The sequence below is a fragment of the Mus caroli genome, chromosome 5 (assembly GCF_900094665.2).
Source record: "Mus caroli chromosome 5, CAROLI_EIJ_v1.1, whole genome shotgun sequence".
In the NCBI taxonomy this organism is placed as follows: domain Eukaryota; kingdom Metazoa; phylum Chordata; class Mammalia; order Rodentia; family Muridae; genus Mus; species Mus caroli.
In genome coordinates this window covers 47,636,403-47,657,094 of record NC_034574.1, presented here as the reverse complement: position 1 = coordinate 47,657,094, position 20,692 = coordinate 47,636,403, and the positions used below count along the sequence as shown (strand labels likewise).

General features: G+C 45.8%; 1 protein-coding gene across 1 annotated transcript; it reads left to right on the top strand.

The window, feature by feature from the left end:
• The first annotated feature begins 9,210 nt into the window (after positions 1-9,210).
• Cckar (cholecystokinin A receptor) lies at positions 9,211-18,029 on the top strand. The gene is made up of 5 exons (XM_021163581.1): positions 9,211-9,669; positions 10,381-10,632; positions 13,634-13,895; positions 15,404-15,531; positions 16,356-18,029. Exons 1-5 carry the CDS (start codon positions 9,558-9,560, stop codon positions 16,898-16,900), a joined length of 1,299 nt encoding a protein of 432 aa, XP_021019240.1. The 5' UTR covers positions 9,211-9,557; the 3' UTR covers positions 16,901-18,029.
• The last annotated feature ends 2,663 nt before the right edge of the window (positions 18,030-20,692 follow it).

Below are 20,692 nucleotides of genomic sequence, written 5' to 3'. Positions count from 1 at the left end.
AAATCCATTTGGTCCATAACCTCTGTTAGTTTCACTGGGGTTTCAATGACACATAGCACTGCATAGTGTATCACAAGGCTGTGCCCCTGGGAGAGGAAGTTACTCTGTCACCAGTTAAGGGTTTTCTAACATAGCTAGATTCTAAATCCAAACATTTATTAAAGTATGCATATATTATTATTATTTAATTCTCAAATCTGACATTCTCCTTTAACTTACTGAACCATAGAGGAGCATAGTACCGAGAGTCCCACCCTGGCTCCACTTTCCTAGGCATTGGGCCAGACAAGCATTATGTGTCTAAACATTTCAAGGCACTTGGGTCTTCAATAGCTCTCACTGTTAGTTCAGCTAATGGACTCAGTAGCTGTTAAAAATCCCAGAATAGAAAGAGGCTACAAGTGGTCGGACCACTTTCCCACAAGGAGCATGCTGGTTTGCTCCCCACACCTCCGAGGCACATCAACTGCAGGGTTTTAGTGACCCAGGATTGTTCACTGGCCTTGTCCTGGTTTAAGTAGAGCCTGCTCCTAGGGATGGGTGAGAACAGTAAGGTTGTTGGGGACAATGACTTCCTACCGCACCCCCATTAGTCACAGCTGTCTCTTTACACCTAGTCTTCGGCTGAGGAATGTGTCCTCTTAATTTACACAAGGGAGAGACTCTGGATTGGGGGCATAGCAGGAAAGCTGTGATGAAGGCTGTGGGTTTAGAGCCAGAGGGGGTGTGACTTTCACAGGAGTTTCCTGAAGCCAAGATCAATCTGAGTCATCTGTTCCTATTTCTGCATATTGGTCAAGGACTGAGGACCAAGGGAATATGTGGGGTAGCATCCTGGTCATGAACCTGGATGCTCTCCTGGTGGAATTCCAGTTACTTCAAGGGTGATGTTGACCACATCAACTTCCTGCATAGAAGGTAGGTACCAGATGTCTCAAGATAATCCAGATGAGAGAGAATTGAAGGCACATGAGAGAGGCTGGTGAGATGGCTCAGCAGGTAAGAGCACTGACTGCTCTTCCAAAGGTCCTGAGTTCAATTCCCAGCAACCACATGGTGGCTCACAACCACCTGTAATGAGATCTGACGCCCTCTTCTGGTGCGTTTGAAGTCAGCTACAGGGTACTTATGGATAATAATAAATAAATCTTTGGGCCGGAGCGACTGAGCGCGCAGAGTTGACCGGAGCGAACAGAGGTCCTAAAAATTCAATTCCCAACAACCACATGAAGGCTCACAACCATCTGTACAGCTACAGTGTACTCACATACATAAAATAAATAAATAAATCTTTAAAGGCACATGGGAGCCACTTGGAGGATGCACATGCATCATGACAGGATGCTCTGGCCTGGAGAACTGTATGGGAAATGACACACCACATCTAGAAGACCCAAGAAGTGTGGGTGCTTGTATCAACCCTATACCACTTCTTTCTTTACAACCTTCACCACACATATATACCATGTGCCCCCTGGGTGTCAATGGGGTTTTATATTGTGGTCTGTACTTTATGGACAAGGGACTGGAAGTATAGAGTGATGGAGCCCATCTGACCACTGAAGATGCACAAGGGTGCAAACTGGGCTCCTTGTGTGAGCTCCAGATAGCACTCGGCTCTATGTGTCCATCTTTGAGTTGTCCTTGCAGAGAACTTGTTCTAAGGGAAGCTGGGGAATTGCTATACTAATTTTACTCTGGCTTCCTGGTGAGTCCTGTGTTAAGGGAGTCACACAGGCATCGCCCTGTGCCTGACACACTGAAATGGCTCTCAGAGAGTCATGTACTTGAGCCTTAAAGACTAACAAGCATCCTTCATAATTTGCCAAGGGCCAGATTGGAGTGAGAATCAATTGCTGGTCTCTGTCCCTTCAGACTTGGGGGATTGTTAAGGTGCTAGTTTTATGCTGGGATCATTGGTACCAGGTAGCAACCTGGGATCTGAATGTGAATTCTACACTATAATCTCATTAAGACTCATTACTTATCTGACAAGAAAAATTACAATAACATCTACTTCCTGCAGAGTGTCTATCCTGTGGCCTGCTAGTTGCACACAGCCAAGGACAGAAGTTAATGGGCTGCAGCACAAAATTGCAAGCTTATTTAAAACATAAGTTTTGTGTGTGATTATGTTTTTGGACTCAATTAGGCTATCAAGTGTGAGCTTTGCAGATGACAATGTCATGTTGCAATGTCAAGGACTGGACAGGCCTGTTAGGGGGTCACGAGGAACATCACAAAGGAGTTACTATGGTGATGTACAAAGCTGATGCTCTTGTCTTCATAGCACTCCACCCAGATGTGACCCAAGAGACACAGCACCATGACATTCTGAACTCTAGTCTTTGCTGTGTAAGATAAAACCTGGGAGCCAGTTGCATATACAATGCAGAAATATTTTCTGGTCTGGGATCCAGAGAGAAGGCTCTAGGAGGTGTCAGCTATGGGTATCGCCAAGGGTAGGACTTTTGGTAAAACAGTCTGGGCAGAGAGAACAGTTACTAAGATGCTAGGAGCACTAGCATGGCTAAGGGTTTGGCACAGAAGATGACATGGGGATGGGAAAAGAAGAAGAAGAAAAGGAAAGATAGGATACAAGTGAGAGGCCCAGATCATACACTCTCCAGGGTGAGGCTGACGAACCAAAGTGTGTGTAGGAACAATATCCTGATTAGTGTTTTAAAAACAACACACAAAGTACACAACAAACAATACACCGTGGAGGGTGTAGGGAGGCTAAGGAAGGCAGATTGTGACTTCCTCGTGTGATAAGTGGCAGTCATATACTGCCTTGGGGAGACAGATACAAGTTAGAGCACTGGGCCAAGAGTTATCTTTGGCCTGACAGGAGGAAAAATTCATTAAGTCCCTGTGTGTTGGGATCACGGAGGAAAAGCTCAGCAGTAAGCATGCTGTAACTGGGAGGAGACTATGCTGTGAGGACCGAAGCCGGGACACTCCAGACAGGCCAGCTGGGCTGGAGAAGTCTGACTGAAGATGGCAATGGACAGTTACCAGGACCATATCCTGAGTACCATGGAGGAGGCAGGCGTCTGGGAGAAGATGAGAAATAAAAAGACACAGACTCTCATTCATATTACTGTGGTTAGGCTTAGGCCGGAAGCTGCAGAGAAGTCAAAATGACATTGGCTTTATGAAATTAAAAAAAGAAGAAGAAAAAAACCTTCTCCCATAAATGAAAGTAATCGGTTCAGCCTCCCAAGTACCTGTGATTACAGGTCTGTGCCGCAAAGTCAGGCTTACATATTCCGAACACAACAGTAGACACTATTAAAACCCCACTGACAAGTACTGCGACTTGGGAAAGGAGAGGAGGGAGGGTCGAGGGGAGACGCTCAGTCGTTAACATGCTAGGCCAGCCTCAGGAGAACCGGAGTTCCTCACCTGGATCCCCAGTGCCTGGAACCTCACAGAAAGGCTGGGTAGGCATTTGTCCCGCCTGTAACTGCAGCCTTGGGAGACAGACAGATCTCTAGAGCAAGCTGGCTAGCAGGACTAGATCTGTCCATGAGTTCTGGGTCAGATTGCAAGACCCTGCCTCAATGAATAAAGCAGGAAAGAAACTGACAGCAACCACAGGCCTCTACAGGTGTGTACACACATGTATGTGATGCACATCCACAGAGACATCCAAAAGCATATAGGCATACATATGTACAACACACACACAGAGAGGAGGATGAAGAAAACTTGAAAGAATTATGCTAAGTGACTACAAAGGACCGCGCCAAGCTTCACATGTGTAAAATGCATTTCAAATATTCTGGATGATGACATGAGGGTGCTTTTCTCCTTTAACTATATTTTTATTTCTTTTTAATGTTTATTTATTATTTATATGTAAGTATACTGTAGCTGTCTTCAGACACACCAGTAGAGGGCGTCAGATGTCATTACGGATGGTCATAAGCCACCATGTGGTTGCTGGGATTTGAACTCAGGACCTTTGGAAGAACAGTCAGTAACTATATTTTTAATAAAAAATTGTACTTCACTTCCCCCCAAACACGACAAAAGCCATTTTTCTCATTTTGAGGTAGACACTCGGTTTTTAAAACTCCCATGCCTGGAGAGTAAATGTCAGGTAGGTACTGCATGCAGAGTATTACTCCAAAGCTGCATGGCCGGAAGGGAGCCTTGTACCAGCTAACAAAGGTCATCTGGAGATGGTGCCCTAGAGTGCTTTGGATTTTCCTAGTCAACACAAGCCATAGAAAATTATTTATATGGTCATCTACTGGGCCCTGGTGACATCCAAGCATACTGCTGTGCACTCCACACACACTGTGATGGAGAACATGCTAGCAGCTCTCTGAGGTAAGTGTCACCAACGTGAACCCATTTTACAGGTGAAGTAATAGAAACTCAAGTGAGTCAATGCTAAATCCCAAGGGCTCTGCAATGGCACACAAGCATGTGGAGGTCAAAGGTCACTGGGTCTCTTCCTGGATCACTCTCCACCTGATTTTTTAAGGCAAGGACTCTCACTGAACTTTCAATTCACAGATTTGGCTAGGCTAGAAACCACCAAACACCAGGGACCCTCATATCTCTATCCCCTGCACTAGGGTTACAGAGAGGCGTCACCCGTTCAACCTATCTGGGTGCTAAAATTCCAAACTCCGTTCCCCCTGCTTAAGAAGCAAGCACTCTACTGGCAGAGCTACGGCTCCCACCCCGCTTGTTAAACAACAATCTCATCCAAAAGACTTGCTTTTCCCTGTAGGAAGGCACAGGGTTGTTTTTTCTGCAGTGGGAATCCACTGTGACTTCTCCAAAATGGTGGTCGGGAAGGAGCACACAGACATCAGACAACCACCCTCCGTTCCCCGACGGGATCCATCTTGCCCAGCACACAGTGAGAAAGAAGGGAGATCCCACTCTGTCCCTTACAGAAGGCTGAGCCATTCGATGAAAGACACTGAACAATGAGGAATTTAGATGGTTACTTTCTGAGCAGCCAGGCTTTGAGAAATGTCACACTGCCCTGTCTGTGAATTGGGTCTTCACACCGGCAATCATCATTAACAGCGCCTGGCGATCAGAGGTGTTTCTCTCAAATGGCTTCAGATTAGAAAAGCAATCCTGTGGGGCCCTGAAACTTAAATATACCTTTTGCCCACTAATGTTTTTTGCCCGCATTTAATGTTATATAATGAAGGAAGTGGCTCACGCCAATCTTGTTGGTGTTTTAAAAAGGATTGGTTCCTAAAACAGAAATGAGCTTGAGCAGCCAGTAATAATCTCATCACCCATGACCCCACTGAAATTGCTCATCATCTCCTGTGGTTCAGTCTTCCGCAGTAAAGACCCTGAAATCCAAAAGGCTATTCAAATGGAGGGAGTGCTCAGGCTCAGCCCTACCTGCTATTGTATATCTCTGAGAACTGAGAGACACTTAAACCATTCTTATTCAATTTGGACAATTGTCGTCAATTCACCTGGAACTGCTACCAATCAAAGCAAGTGGTATTTCTAGCTTGCCCACCACCCTTCCCAGTGATCTCTTCAGGGGACTGAGCATGCCTGAGGATGGAAATTCCAACCATTTGGCTCACATTTGCATCCAGCTCAGGAGATGTCCCATGAGGGCGTTTGATAAAAGTACATTGGGGAAACAGTAAGAACTCGAATTTGGGTGCTCAGTGCCCATGTAAAGCTGACACAGTGGCATATGTCTGTAATCCCAGCACTCCTGGGGTGGGGTAGAACATAGACAGGAGAAACCCATTGATTCACAGGATCCCAGCCTACACAGCAGTGAACCACTCCTAAAACCCCGTCAAACAAGGTGGAAGATAAGGACCAAAGCCTGAGATTGTTTTCTGTCCATCAAACACTCAGGGTGGCACACACGGGTCTGCACTCACACAACTGTGTTTGTACACACCCCACATGTATACTGTGGGCTTGAAGGAGGGCTAAGCATGCTGGGAGTGCATCAGATACCCTGCTCCCTCCTCGCTCGCAGTGGGCTTTGCTTTTATGTAACAGTTAAATATCACTGGCTCACAAACTGAGAGTGAAAAATCCAGAGATGGCCAGGACAGCAGCCACGTTAGTTACCAAGTTAGAGAAAGGGTTAACAAGCAACAAAATGTTGGCTCCCCTTCCTGCTCACTGTTTGTGCATTCCTATTAATCCCCTGTTTATATTCCACATGCTGTGTGGGGACACTGGGCAGATAGACCCTTAATCTAGCCATGATAATGGGGATAAAGACAGCGCCCCTAGAGTTAACCTTATCAGTTATTAATCACAACTAGAATCCAGGCCTTGTTATACATGTTTTCTGTGTGTGTTTCTGTTCATAGGTGGTGTCGTTTATCCTGTTTACATATGGGTGAACTCAGGTTCTATGGACTGCCGGTGTGAGTGCCAGGCTCCAGTCCTTGAGTCTGAGCTGGTTCTCATGCCCTCACTGGCTTCTGGGAAACTCCCACAGACGACCCCAAGCCAACTGGCCTCTGATCCACTTGGGGATACTAGATGGGAATGCAGAGTCCTTGGCCAGGGCTGAAGAATGGAAAGGAGGCTGTTAAGTCCCCCATCATTCAACCACTAAGCCTGGTTGTTGGGAAGTGTCCTGAAGTTTCCAGAACACAGCATTCAGATGTGTGACAAGCCTTGCTGGGGGTCTGTGGAGTTTCTAGTACTCCCTCCCTGCTTCCTTCCAGAGAGGAAAGAAGAAAGGAAAGGAAGAGAGGAAGGAAGAAGCAAATGCAGAACCTAGCCAAACTGGGCTCCACTTTGGCTCAGAGCAGGTTTAACCCATGCCCTCAGCTCTTTAGCATGTGACCCTCAGCAGGGCTGATAGCCCCATGAACCCCAACAAGAAGCTCCTCCATAGCAGGTCATACCTGAGTCAACCTTAAGAACCAGTGGAGATGTGACAGTTATGGCCAGGCTTTAAAACAAGGCTTTTCCCAACCAACTGGGACATTGTAACATGGGATCCCTTATTGCCCCCAGCTAGCAAAGTTGGTACTCAGTCGCCAATACTAGACTACCCAAGACATTTCGAGGTACAGGAAGGGGCCTGAGTTTAGAGCTGGCAGGTCGTAGGTGAGTTGGGTAAGGGGTGGTGACTGTCATCACCAGCAAGTCATGAGTCCATGGGGTTGGTGTTCATAATTCTAAAAAGAATAACCATTTTGTTAGTCAGGGTTCTCTAGAGGAAAAGAACAGAGAATATATATATATATATATATATATATATATATATATATATACATATATATATATCCATCTTTAATTTCATACATACATATGCGCGCGCACATACACACACAATTAAAATCAACTTTTGCTGAAATAGTAACAACTATCTCACACCAGAGAAGCTAAGAGCCTAGTGGTTGCTCTGATCTCAGGAGCCCCTCAACTGTCAGAGGAGTCCCACAGTGACTGCTCACAGCAGAGAGTCAGTGGCCACAGTCATTGTTCAGCACAGAAGGCTGAGGGTCTTAGAACTCTCAGTCTAACACTAAAGACTGAAGGCTTTCCTGGGTCTGCCTTGGAAGCCTGGAGACTCTGGCTCTCTATCAGTGAAGCAATAACAGCTGTAGCAACAACAGAATGAATTGACTCTGTGAAGAGTGAGCAAAAGGCCAGTTATCTCGCTTCCCCTGAATCTTTATCAGGGCTGCTACCAGAAGATGCAGCCAACACTGGAGGTGGATCTTCGCATATCCAGTAAAGCCATCAGGTCAATTCTTCAGTTGAGGCTCCCTACACAGGTGATTCTAAGTGTGGCAAGTTGATGTTGAAACCCATCATACCCCGGTAATGTTATCTGTGAAAGCCTTGCATCCTGCCTTCTGCTATTTACTGCACCTTCATGGACCAGCCTATCTCTGCCACAAAGGCTATGAAGCCGTTTTGATCGCCACCTGATGAAGAAAGAACACTGGTAAAGTCACAAACTGTGCATGGCTCTTTCCAACACGTACCCAGTGAAGCCAGAATTTAATCCCTGATCCAGGTGATACCAAGGTTTGTCTTGCTAATACCTACGCACCTTTCCTCTGGTTTCTGCCCCGCCCATCTGATTTCTATGACTCCTTGCCCCAAACAGGAAAAGACATTTTACCACTGTCCTCACAGCCGCTCATCCTAAGCTTCTGTGTGAAGAGTGCCAGTTCATTCTTGGGCCAGGAAAAGTCAGTACTTGATTCTGTCAGTGGGACACATGGGCACAAGAGGTGCCAGGGTTACCTAGCAAATTGGTCAGGTCATAGGACAGTGGGACAAACCAGTCAAAAACACAGATGCTAATGTGTTGCCTGTTTCTCAGATATTCAAACTGAGACCAGTTGTACAGTGAACAGCGAGGGGCTTTTAAATGGTGTGTAACTTTCTAAAAAAAAAAAAAATCCAGGCCCCTAAACAGGTCTCTCACACTAACTTCCCCCACCCCTGTCCCCTGACATTCCCTAACTTATTCCTACTTCTGTTGTTCAAATAGGCCAAGCTCATTACTGCCTACAGCCCTTTGTACCAGCTGTGACCTCTACAAAGCATGTTGTGTCTCCTACTTGGATGCTTTCTTACAGACATTTCAGGTCCAGACCCCTACCAGGGCGATCCTTTCCTCCTGTCTTTCCACGCTGAACAGCCTCTGGGGTGGTCTTATTATTTCCTGGAATGCTTGAAAAGTGCTCAACAAATGGTTGACTCTCAGTGAACAGTTCTGGGCTGAGTGGACAAAGCAAAGACAAGCAAACAAAATAAACAAGGAAACACAAATATTGCTGACTTCTATAGTACTAAGGACCTAGGAATCTGTATTCGGAAGAGTCCCCAGTCTGGTTAACAAGGGCAGAGACCACAAGCCATAGCACTGCGCTTAGTAACACCTTAACAACCACCGGCAGCTCTCCATATACACCGCTGGGCAAGGCTCCAAAGCTAAAAGGCACTAATTGCTTTTATATAAGGAGATAGGAATGCAGTCCTTCTGTGTCCCTTAGTCCGATGGTCTGCATTATCGGATCTGTTACCATGTTAATTGATGCTGTCTCACACAGTTCAGGCTTCACCCTGAATATGTCTGGGACAATGACAGGCAGAGAGGAGAGGTAATAATTGGAGTCTCTCTCTCTCTCTCTCTCTCTCTCTCTCTCTCTCTCTCTCTCTCTCTCTCCACACACACACACACACTCTGTGTACATTCTGTGTGTATGTGTGTAGATGTGTTCCCATTCTGGGAAGGGTTAATACGCAGCCAGGCTGCCACTGCTCAGGGCCTCAGACTGGCCCAGGAGTGGGAGGGGTGGGCCTGGAAGGTGGAGTGGAGCAGGCTTGACTTGCACCGCTGCCTTCTCCCCACAGGAGTACAAATGCTTGCCCAGATGGTCTGAGAATGCTGAACTCAAGTTGCCTTTAGGAATGGCTGCAGAGCCCACACCTGGATCTCTCCCCTCCCTGCTCCTCCACGGCAGGTTGCATTTGGGAGACTCTATGATCATTAGAGGAAAGAGACAGGAGTGAGCCATTCACTAGCTCGCCAGCACTTGGTAGGAAGCGGCAGGATGGATGTGGTCGACAGCCTTCTTATGAATGGGAGCAACATCACTCCCCCCTGTGAACTCGGGCTGGAAAATGAGACGCTTTTCTGCCTGGATCAACCTCAGCCTTCAAAAGGTAGGTGCCAGAGGCTATGGTTAGAATTCAGAAAACTACCAAGGTAAGGGAGATATAGCAACAGCAAGGCTAATTGAAATATACATGAAATATATCATGCAGGGTGTGTGTGTGTTTGTGTGTGTGTGTGTGTGCAAAGTCCCCGTGAGACAAAGATAAATGAAGTTGTATGTTCAGAAGTTTGAATAAAAGAGTAAGAGGAAATCTACAGTCAAATATTTTTATTATTCACATGGGAGAGTGGGGGTTCATGCAGGATTTGGGGGGAGGTGATAAAAGCACTGAAGAGTCGCAGGAAGAAAGGGGTGTCAAGTGTGGACGTCTGAACTTAGAAGCAGTACAGAAAAGGCACTGTCACAGGGCAGAGGTTGTTTTTTCTTAGGGGAAACCCAGCATGGAGAAGTAATTAGAGCAAAATAAATGTTTAGCCTCAGGGAAAGCAAGCCAGAAGCCTTCGGAAGCACTGTCCTCTGGAAAAGCTGCTTTCCTGACGGATCCCGTTAACATCCCAACCTTTAAAAAGCAATCGGATTGCCCCGTGCTTTCCTGGGCTTGTTTCTGTATGATAGAGCTAGTTCAGGAATACTTGGGTTCAGTGATGCATACCCTTGGGGACTTCATCAGGAACTAACCTCTCCCCTGGGGGCCTAAGGTTTTTATCATTCTGCCCTCTAAACCCCCCTCCCTCCAACTCTTCCCTTTTCAATGCAGAATGGCAGTCTGCAGTGCAGATTCTCCTGTACTCCTTCATATTCCTTCTCAGTGTGCTGGGGAACACACTGGTTATCACGGTGCTGATTCGAAACAAGAGGATGCGGACTGTCACCAACATCTTCCTGCTGTCCCTGGCTGTCAGTGATCTCATGCTTTGCCTCTTCTGCATGCCGTTCAACCTCATCCCCAACCTGCTCAAGGATTTCATCTTTGGAAGTGCCGTGTGCAAGACTACCACCTATTTCATGGGTGAGTCCTGCAGGTGTCTGCTGAAGGGGCTTATCCCACACCCTCCCTTTGTCAGCCCCTTGACAGTCACAGCAGAGAGGCCCTGCTGGGTTCCGAAATACCAAGCATCTGGCTGTCTGGGCCTGGGTGCAAGCACACAGGTGTTTTCTTCACAGCACGTCAGTCCTCCACATGCTAGGAAGTGTGTGCATGTGTGTGTGTGTGTGTGTGTCTGTGTGTGTCTGTGTATCTGTGTGTCTGTGAAATTGGTATAAAACTATGGTAGAGATTGAGTAGGCTTTGCGGAGGGACAAAAAGTTATAGGTGACTTCAAGTTACTCCATGGCTCTGGTGGCAGTTTTCATATTAACTCCCAAGTTGGATCAGGGTTTCTTGGAATAGAGAGGGTTCATGGGATCAGAGCTCTTTAGTGTTGTGTTTTTTGTTCTGAGAGAAATGCAGGCTATTTTTAACTATTTTATTGAAGTATAGCTTCTCTTCTCAGGATGCACTTTCCAGACTGTTCTGTCAAAGCTTGGGGGCGTCTTAGACTAGGAGTGTGTGTGTGTGTAATAAGAAGCTGAATATGTTCCTAGGGACCATGAACTATGAAGTAGCCCCTGATTGAATGAGCTGTGTAGCTTACTGCTTATATCAAACACAATGATGGTTTTAAACTGGGAAAAATCAACAAATATTAAAACAAAGCTTTTTTTTTTTAAGAGCTTTTTATGCACCAGGTATTTTGCTGAGCACATTTACTCCCATGATCTTGTCTCCCAACCGCCTGGTGAGTAACTATCACTAATGCTTCCGGGGCTCACCAAGCACGTGCATGAGTGGGAACTGTGGTGGCCAGGATCTGAGCTTGGATTAGCAGGCATCACAGTGGTGAGCGAATGCCTCAATATGCCAGCTGCTGTGGTTCCCCGAACCCTGAACAGAAACATGGTCCTCGGTCCTCTTTGTCTGTCATATTGCCTTATCCCTTGCCCATTCTCAGAACCAACTAGGAAAGAGAGGTGAGAAGTGTGTGTGTGTGTGTGTAAGGGGGATGTTTGGATGTTTGGTTCTGACTGGCCTGTATAAAACAGACAGCACTGAGTTGGTCTAGGGCAGTCTTCTGAGGACCAGAAAGCTTTAATTTTTCCCAGCGGAATGTGCAGATTCCAACACAAGACACAATGCTGATGAATCCATGACCTTCGTGCCCTGAGATAAGTAACCAAGAACATGTCCTCTGTGTTGGGGGTCTCCCAAATGTATTGTAAAGCCTAAAAAATGAGAAGGTTCCCTGTTAGCTACCGAAGCATCACTGAGAGCTCTTTACCTTCTGAGGCCCTCCCAGGTGTCTCACAGGTACAACACTCCAGCATCTTAGCCAGAGCAGAGAGGAGAATTAACATAGGACTCCCATCATCTGTGAACAGTCACCCAGCTCTGAAGGCCTTGGAACTGTCTGCTTTAAGGTGCCTAGTTCTATGCTGTGTGAATTTCACCGCAGAACAGTTTTAATAGCGAAAATTAAACAGCAAAATCATTCCGGAGTTACTTAGAATGTTGTAATAGCTTACTTTTTTAAATTCCCTTTTCTTGTTGTTTGGCATTGGTTTTGTTTTTTGATTGTTTATTTGGGGCAGGGTTCTGAAGGTAGCCTTGACTGACCTGGCAAGTTACTGTATAGCTTAGGTCGGCAAGCCCCACCACGTCCGGGGCTTTGTTAAATTTCTCATCCTGGTGATTTAGAGCCTTTGGTCTATGTTGTGGTCTCCCCAATACGACTCTAACAACACTCATCAGATACCTAATCTTGTGTGGGGGTTGGGGGGGGTGGTGGTGTGCTGGTCTGAATGTGGGTTTACAGTGATTGTGGACCCATTGCACAGGAGAATCTCAGTGGAATTTAAAGCTAGCCTTTGAATTCTATGTTGTAGGCTCTTTAGGGTGAAGTCCAGTAAAACACAGTGATTCTACCTAAGAAAAGAGAGGAAGGAAGGAAGGAAGGAAGGAAGAGAGAGACAGAGAAGGAAGGAAGGAAGGAAGGAAGGAAGGAAGGAAGGAAGGAAGGAAGGAAAGGGATAAAACAGTTTTTACTTAAAGGTTTTAGAATAAGATTATACATGGCTTTTAGGGAGTTACTGCCTCTCTGTCTCTATCCTGGTAAGGAGTGGTGGTTTGGGATGCTAAGCTTAGAAAATCTGTTCCCCGATCCGTGGGTAACAACTCGTTGGTGAGTAATGGTTCTCGGACCTGAAAGTTCTAAGGAGAGCATAAAGCATAAGACATAATTAGCATACACACCCAGCACAACCGGGAGGAGAGACTCCTTTTTAGTGTCTGCAGGCAGACGCTGCAGAGATGTAGCGTGTCTCTCCCACTCTAGTCAGGATACATGGTCACTTTCTTACAGAGGCAGAAGGGCAAGACCCTGCTTCTCCCCCACCGAGAAACCTTTAGATCACTCTAGAACCTTTTCTCTGTCACTATTTTTTTTTTTGGACTGGGCATTTTTTTTTCAGCAGATGTTTTAAATTTAAGGAAGTTTCCCTCTTTTAAATTGTGTATTAGAAATTTTGGTCAAGTCAGCGCTTCAGGCTCAGAACCCAGTGACCTTTGGCAGCATGGAGTCCTGAAGAATTTCTGCCTTTTAATGTCAATTTGACCACAGGCTCCTGATCAAAATTAGAGCTCTTCCAAGGTTTCCAGAAAACCCTTCTGTGGGATGGCAACTTATTTTTAGCCCCTTGTTTATTAATTAATGAGTACCTTCAGTCCAAGCTGGAGTTAGACTGCAACCAAAGCTCAATAAACTTACCCGAAAATTGGCGATGAGATGTTTTGGCGATGCTTAACTGCCTTAAGTCCATTTCAGTACAAAGCTGGGACTAAATCGTCCTTTTAAACTGTACATAGTCTCTCTTTACCCCTTGTGCGTTCTCCTGCGATTCTAAACTGAAGCTCGAATACACTTAAGCTAATGTACAAATCAACACCTGAGCACGGCCCTCTTTGTTCCTCCCAGGCACTTCCGTGAGTGTTTCCACCTTCAACCTGGTAGCCATCTCTCTGGAGAGATACGGCGCCATCTGCAGACCCCTACAATCCCGCGTCTGGCAAACAAAGTCCCATGCTTTGAAGGTCATCGCTGCCACCTGGTGCCTCTCCTTTACCATCATGACTCCGTACCCCATTTACAGCAACTTGGTGCCTTTTACTAAAAACAATAACCAGACGGCAAACATGTGCCGCTTCCTGTTGCCAAGTGACGCTATGCAGCAGTCCTGGTAAGGCAGTGCTTCGCTCATCTTTTCTGACACGGTTAAGTCTAAGTTAGCAATGTGAGGGACCGGAAAGCCTTGCCAGATGACTACGGGACAGATACCATAAAGGCTTTCTAAGGAGGGTTACATTTACTAATTATAGGACTGTTTTAGAAGCAGGGACTAGACACTCAGAAGTGGCTAAAAACCCAGATCATGTTCCGTTGCTGTATTTCTTCTCATTCAACCAAGTAGCTTGAACACACACAAAAAAGCATTACACTAGAAAGAGAGACAAGATTTATCAAAACATGTCCATGTGCAATGAGAAATGGCCTAGCCACTGTTTGCCTCTGACAATTGTATGGTTTAATCTGTAACCTACACACGCCAGACTACAAAAGTGATTTAGGGGCCAGACTCACAGAGCAGGAGGCTGTGAATTCTCAACCATCCACTGTGTTTAGAGAAAGCATAGCTCAATCCTGCCAGGCACAAGACTTTGGCACGAGCAAATCGGCTTCACGGGGTGACAGAGCATGGGTACTTGAAGAGATTTATGGGGAGCAACTGGCACATTTGGTAAATCTGAACGGTTTTCCAAGATTCTGATCGAAACGTTTAATAGCTCTTATTGGAGGGTCAACATGTTGGGTACCCTGATGCACGCCATTGGGTTTCAAATCTCACCTCTCCTACTAGCAGTATGATTTGGGGCACATTTAATCTCTTCAAGACTCAATATTCTCATCTCTACATTAAGTGTTCAAATAAGAGCAGCTATAAGAACCTGTTATCAAAGGTTCTTCTGTGAGACGGGCGCAGTGGCACACGCCTTTAATCCCAGCACTTGGGAGGTGGATCTCTGAGTTGAAGGCCAGCCTGGTCTACAGAGTGAGTTCCAGGATAGCCAAGGCTATACAGAGAAACCCTGTCTCGAGAAAAAAAAAAAAAAAAAAAAAAAAGGTTCTTCTGTGAATTACGCTAAGACACATATGCAGAAAGCTTGCTCTCACCTGTAGTACCCAGCACTAGTCCTCAAAAGATAGAAACTATTTTCACATTATTTCAACAACTTGGACATATAATCCACATACTCCTATTATTTTTTTAAGGATTTCTTTATCTATTTATTGTTCTTGCCATTCATGCTTGAAGCAGGGTCTCACTATGTCACCCAGTCCAGTCTCAAACTCTTAGACTTGAGCAATCCTCCTGCCTCCGCCTCCTGAAGATCAAGAGCTTTACGTACACACCACATTCCCAGCTTTCCTGTTATCCTTTAACGTGTTAGTTGCTTTGGGGCTTAGAATGGTTCCACGTTTCTACACTGTAAGCAGTCTTTCAGAAACACTTCAAAGAGAAGCAAACAAGTTCTAACGACCAAACCTCCAGACGTGGACTTTTTAAAGATGCCAGATGCTAGAAACTAACATGGTGTCTGCTCAGACCGGTTCGCCCTCGTCATTCCTGCCCATCAGAACTCGAAGCTCCAGAGTCACTGGTAATTAGGTTTCTTTTCATTGTATTAGGCAGACATTCCTGCTACTCATACTCTTCCTTATCCCCGGGATTGTGATGGTGGTGGCTTACGGGCTGATCTCTCTGGAACTCTACCGAGGAATCAAGTTTGATGCCAGCCAGAAGAAATCTGCTAAAGGTACTGATTCTTTGGGCTGGATGTTTATTCCAGAAGAGCTCGGAAGCTCGCTTCGTAAGTTAGCTGCAGGTACTCAGGACATGGGGAGCACATGCTGGGGTATTTCTTTCTGAGACTCTGGGTCACAGGGCAGTCTGCAGACCCAGACTTTCCAAATCTACACGTATAAAAGGAGGAGATATTCCTGTCCCCGAGGCTTGCTGTCATGTAGTATTAGTTGACAGCTCCTGGGGATTCTGTCCCATACACTCCATTAAGAGACATTAGATCCCTGGCCTACAAGCTGGGCTTTTGGCTGCTCATTTCCCACCCTCTGCCTTTCTCCCTCACCTCCCTCCTCCCTCAGCCCGCTGAACCTGTCCCCGACACCTGTGTTGACACAACTTTTTCCTTCTTGCTCTGCCCCCCTCTCTCCGTTCTTCACCATGTAGATAATGCAGTCTCTCTGGCTTCTATTGACTTTCTCTCATTACTTGGAGTCCTCAAGATAAAAGTAATCTAAAAACTCAGCAAGCAAACACGAAAGAAAGCTGAGAAGAGTGTAAATATTTATTTTGTAATAACTTTCAGCTTTCCAGCCTTTGTGTATAGGATTGGATCATCATCACCACCACCACCATCATCATCATCTATACATGGTTTATATTTCACAGAACTAGTGCAGACCAATACTAATTTCAATCAGTACAAGCCAGGCTGCCTGTCCATTTCTCCAGTTCAAGTTCAGCTTAGCCACCTGGATTTGGGGAGAGTCAGGGGCTTTATGTCTTCTCTCTGGCATGACTTGTCCTGAACACTAAAAATGATGTCACTTTCCCATCCAGAGAAGAGGCTAAGCAGCGGCGGCGGTAGCAGCAGCAGCCGATATGAGGATAGTGATGGCTGTTACTTACAGAAATCCAGGCCTCCAAGGAAGCTAGAGCTGCAGCAGCTGTCAACCAGCAGCAGTGGTGGCAGAATCAACCGGATCAGGAGCAGTGGTTCTGCTGCCAACCTGATCGCCAAGAAGCGCGTGATCCGCATGCTCATTGTCATTGTGGTCCTCTTCTTCCTGTGCTGGATGCCCATCTTCAGTGCCAATGCCTGGCGGGCATATGACACGGTTTCTGCTGAGAAACACCTCTCAGGGACCCCCATCTCCTTCATCCTCCTCCTCTCCTACACCTCCTCCTGTGTGAACCCCATTATCTACTGCTTCATGAACAAACGCTTTCGCCTGGGCTTCATGGCCACCTTCCCCTGTTGCCCGAATCCTGGTCCCACCGGGGTGAGAGGAGAAGTGGGAGAGGAGGAGGATGGGAGGACCATAAGGGCATCCCTGTCCCGGTATTCCTACAGCCACATGAGCACCTCTGCCCCACCCCCCTGAGCTATACCTGGTTCGCTGCGGGCAGCAGGAAGGAGGGGACCAGGAGCAAGGAGGAAGAGAAGTGGCAGGGAAGGAGAAGGAAGACCCATTTCTCACGAGGACTCTTCGATGTCTGCTTTTCACCCTTCACAAAGTTCCAGAAGGAACTTAAGGCGGGGTCACGAAAATGCTAAGACATTTTCCATATTGTTTACCATGGAAGAAACCTCAGCAGGCCAGTGATAGGGACCCCACTGGGCTCGTGCTACAAATGTCACTGCCAAGTCCACGTTCAAAATAGGGGTGTAGACCTTGATGAGCGTTAGAATTTTCTGGAACGCCCAGGTGACGTCTCTCCATAGTGACACACTGCTCTGCTCTGGTTTCTTCTGCTCCTGAAGAATTCTGGTCCTCCCCATGCCTACTTCTCACACATACTACAGCTACACACCTTCTCATCGCCACTAAGGACATGTGACCACGCCCGCGCACACACCTCCTCTGGCCTCTTCTGAATAAGGGAGAAGTCTGACAAATTTTAAAAGCTTGAGGTTGTACAAGTACACTCAGGGGTGAAAGGTTGAGGTTGTCATCAGAAATACATGAAGAATGTGTCTAAAAAACAGGTGTTAGAATTTTTATTTCTACAGAGGAAAGGGTGTGCGAGGCCAGTAGCTAGAACTGTTTTCTGTCAGCAATGTCAAGCTGCAGAACAGAGGTTGATCTCTACAGTATAATCTCTCCTCTGTAGCTAATCCCCACAACCTTTTTTTTTTTAAACCTCAACTTACTTTCTTCTGTTCACCTGTAGTTCCTCCTTTCCAGAAATACCTCTGGGTAAGAAGGGAGAGGTCCTTACCTGGGCAAGGGTGGTAACATATGTAGTCAATCCCCAAGGAAAACTAGCATGTGGGACTCAATACCTAGCTTTGAATGCCAAAACTATGTATGCTTTTAAATACCATCGATGTAGCTCTTGATAATTGGCTCACTGTGTGTGTGTGTGTGTGTGTGTGTGTGTGTGTGTGTGTGTGTACGTGTGCGTAAACTGAACATACGGCTACATTATCTGTGTGTTAACAACTTGCAAGTGGATATTGGAACTCAACAAGTGTTATCATTCTTCCATAAAAGTTGGAGTATTGTGTGAGCTTCATTTCTTTGCAAAATTAAAGTGTTACCGCTCTTTTAGAATTTCTTTGCAAAATTAGTGTTGAAAACACTTAACGCTAAGAACTCTGCTTAAAAATAGAAATAAATTATACAGTGAAAGACCATTTCTAGATAGCATATACTGATCCAGTGTATCAAACACACACATTGTCTCCCTCCCGCCCGCCTTTCTTTTCCTTTCCCCCCCCTTGAACAATATTGTCTTGTCTACTTAAAAAAGTTAGTATGAACCTTTTCAACAGAAACAAGTTTGTATGCACATGTAGAAAGTAACAATTATGCAAAGAAAAAGATTCAAGGAAAGTAAAGTTCACTGCTATGAGCTGTCAGCTATCCAAAGAGTGGACATTCGTCTTCTCCTTTCCGTGGGGCCATAACCGTGCACTGATCCAGGCCCTACACTCTCAATCAACCCCAAACCTTCCTGTGGAAGAGGAAAACAGGGAGTAGCGAGAAATGATAAGACTGCCTTCTCGGGTTCTAGATTTGAAAAGACGTGCATCTTACAGTGATGGTCGGGTCTGAGGGAGCATACTGAGGAGCAGCTGCTGAGCTGCCCATGCCCCCAGCGTGTCAAGCCAGGCCAGCCCTGCGTCCCTCAGACTTCAGTCTTAGAGGAGTGGCTGGCACCAGCCTCACTGTCAACAGTTTTAGAGCCAAAACGCAGAGTTCAAACTGAAAGGACCAAAGATGTAGGGGATATAAGTGCCTTTGATATTTGAGTAGATCTTACATACCTTTCCTGCCTAAAATAAAGACCGGATCATTCCCTCTGACCCTTTGACAGTATTAGGAAATAAATGAAGAAAATTAAGAGCCCCTCTATTACTAGGAACTGCTGGAGTCTGTCAAGATTTATTAACTTAAAGACAATGTTCCAGGATTTAGTAAAAAAAAAAAAAAATACAGATATGCAACCTAAGTGGAATTCCAAGTAAGCCACTGGACCACGGTTCTCAACCTTCCTAATGCTGAGTCCCTTTCATACAGTTCCTCATGTTGTGGTGACCCTAACCATAAATTTATTTTTGTTGCTACTTTATAACTGTGATTTTTGTGACTGTTATAAATTGTAACATGATTATGTGTTTTCTGATGGTTTTAGGTGACCCCTGTGGAAGGATTGGTCATCCCCAGAGGGGCCATAGCCCACAGATTGAAAAACAATGTTATAAGTAATAATTTTTAGATTGAGTGCATCCTAAAAGACATCCTATATTTTATCTACCAACTCTATTTCAAAATATTTTAAAACAGGTAAAAACATAAACAGGATTTCCTACATTCACAGTAATAAAATGCCTCTTCTGATTTAATGTATAGGAAAGCCACCTACTGGCAGCTGAGAGACAGGTGTGGAGGGCCATTAACTTTCAGAATCTGTGACAAGCTTTTGGAAAGGTCTGATTTTTAATGATTAACTTTTTCTTATTACACATAAGATTACTGATTTGAACATGAATTCGAGTTAAGAGAACAAATATCCAGATTTTCTGGTACTTTCTGGTGTCTTCCAGTAGCATCCCTTCAGCATAATACATATGAGCATTGGAATGGAGAGCTGGCTCTCGGCTTCTTCTGCCCCAGTCAGCATGGTAAGGGCTCCTCATGCATTCGAGCAGTCCCTGAGTCTCTAGGGTTTGGTTGCATGTGTCCCTGTATGCTTAACAGGTGCTTCTCTGCTTAAGCAAAATGTCATCTGAGTTAAGTGAGAAACAGCTGTTGGGTCTCCACTGTCTGGTCCTGCTGTGTTTTGCCTAGCAACCCACACACCACAAATGCTTAATAAACACTGACTGACTTTCCATCACACCGAATGAGAAACTAGGCATCCTGCCTAGAAACAGTATTGAGATACAGGTAACAAAGGCTGGGTTACCTGTCACCACTGGTCCCTAACATCCCTCACCATAGCTCCCCTGGCTCTCATTTCTTTTGAGAAGAACAACCAAACCCCTTGCACACATTTCTCACTCTTGCTAAAGAGCTCAACTCATGCCCGTCATCAGAACTCCCATGGACCCTTGCTGTTCCCCCATCCATTTGTTCTCCAGCAGAACCCCAGTGGGAGCCTCGTGGATCCACCCCAACCCATGCTGCTCCCTGGCTCTTGCCTCTAAAAGCACTACTTCCCTCTCTTTGGGCTTGATTGTCTTTGACCTCTCTCTAGCATCCTGTTGCCTCTCAGATGAACACATCTTCCTAGTTCCCAACAGTTGCATTCACAGACCAGAACCAGATTCACCACTCCACACTCTTCCCAGCTCTTTAAAACATAGTGTGGGTAGGACACGTGCCCTTCTTGCACAGGAGGAGAAGTCAGACTGGGGCATATATGCCATGCCCTTCCTTCTGGCACATGATAGTCGTTGCCATACTGAACAGAGCAAGTGTAACTACCCACACAAACCATTTACAGTCTCAGAGATCACTAACAGAAGATGAAGAACACTTAACACCACTACATGCTATCGTTCACAGCACAGTTCAAGGCCCAGCAACTCTTCTGAGGAATGGATGGGTGGGATGGATGGATGGATAGATAGATGGATGGATGGATGGATGGATGGATGGATGGATGGATGGGTAGGTGGAAGGATGGATGGATGGATGGGTGGGTGGGTGGATGGATGGATGGAT

Bases quoted from the DNA above. Each gene is read 5' to 3' on its own strand.
- Cckar (XM_021163581.1), top strand. From the start codon at position 9,558: ATGGATGTGGTCGACAGCCTTCTTATGAATGGGAGCAACATCACTCCC. The intron at 9,670-10,380 runs GTAGGTGCCAGA...TTTTCAATGCAG, and splicing joins TCAACCTCAGCCTTCAAAAG to AATGGCAGTCTGCAGTGCAG. The intron at 10,633-13,633 runs GTGAGTCCTGCA...TGTTCCTCCCAG, and splicing joins GACTACCACCTATTTCATGG to GCACTTCCGTGAGTGTTTCC.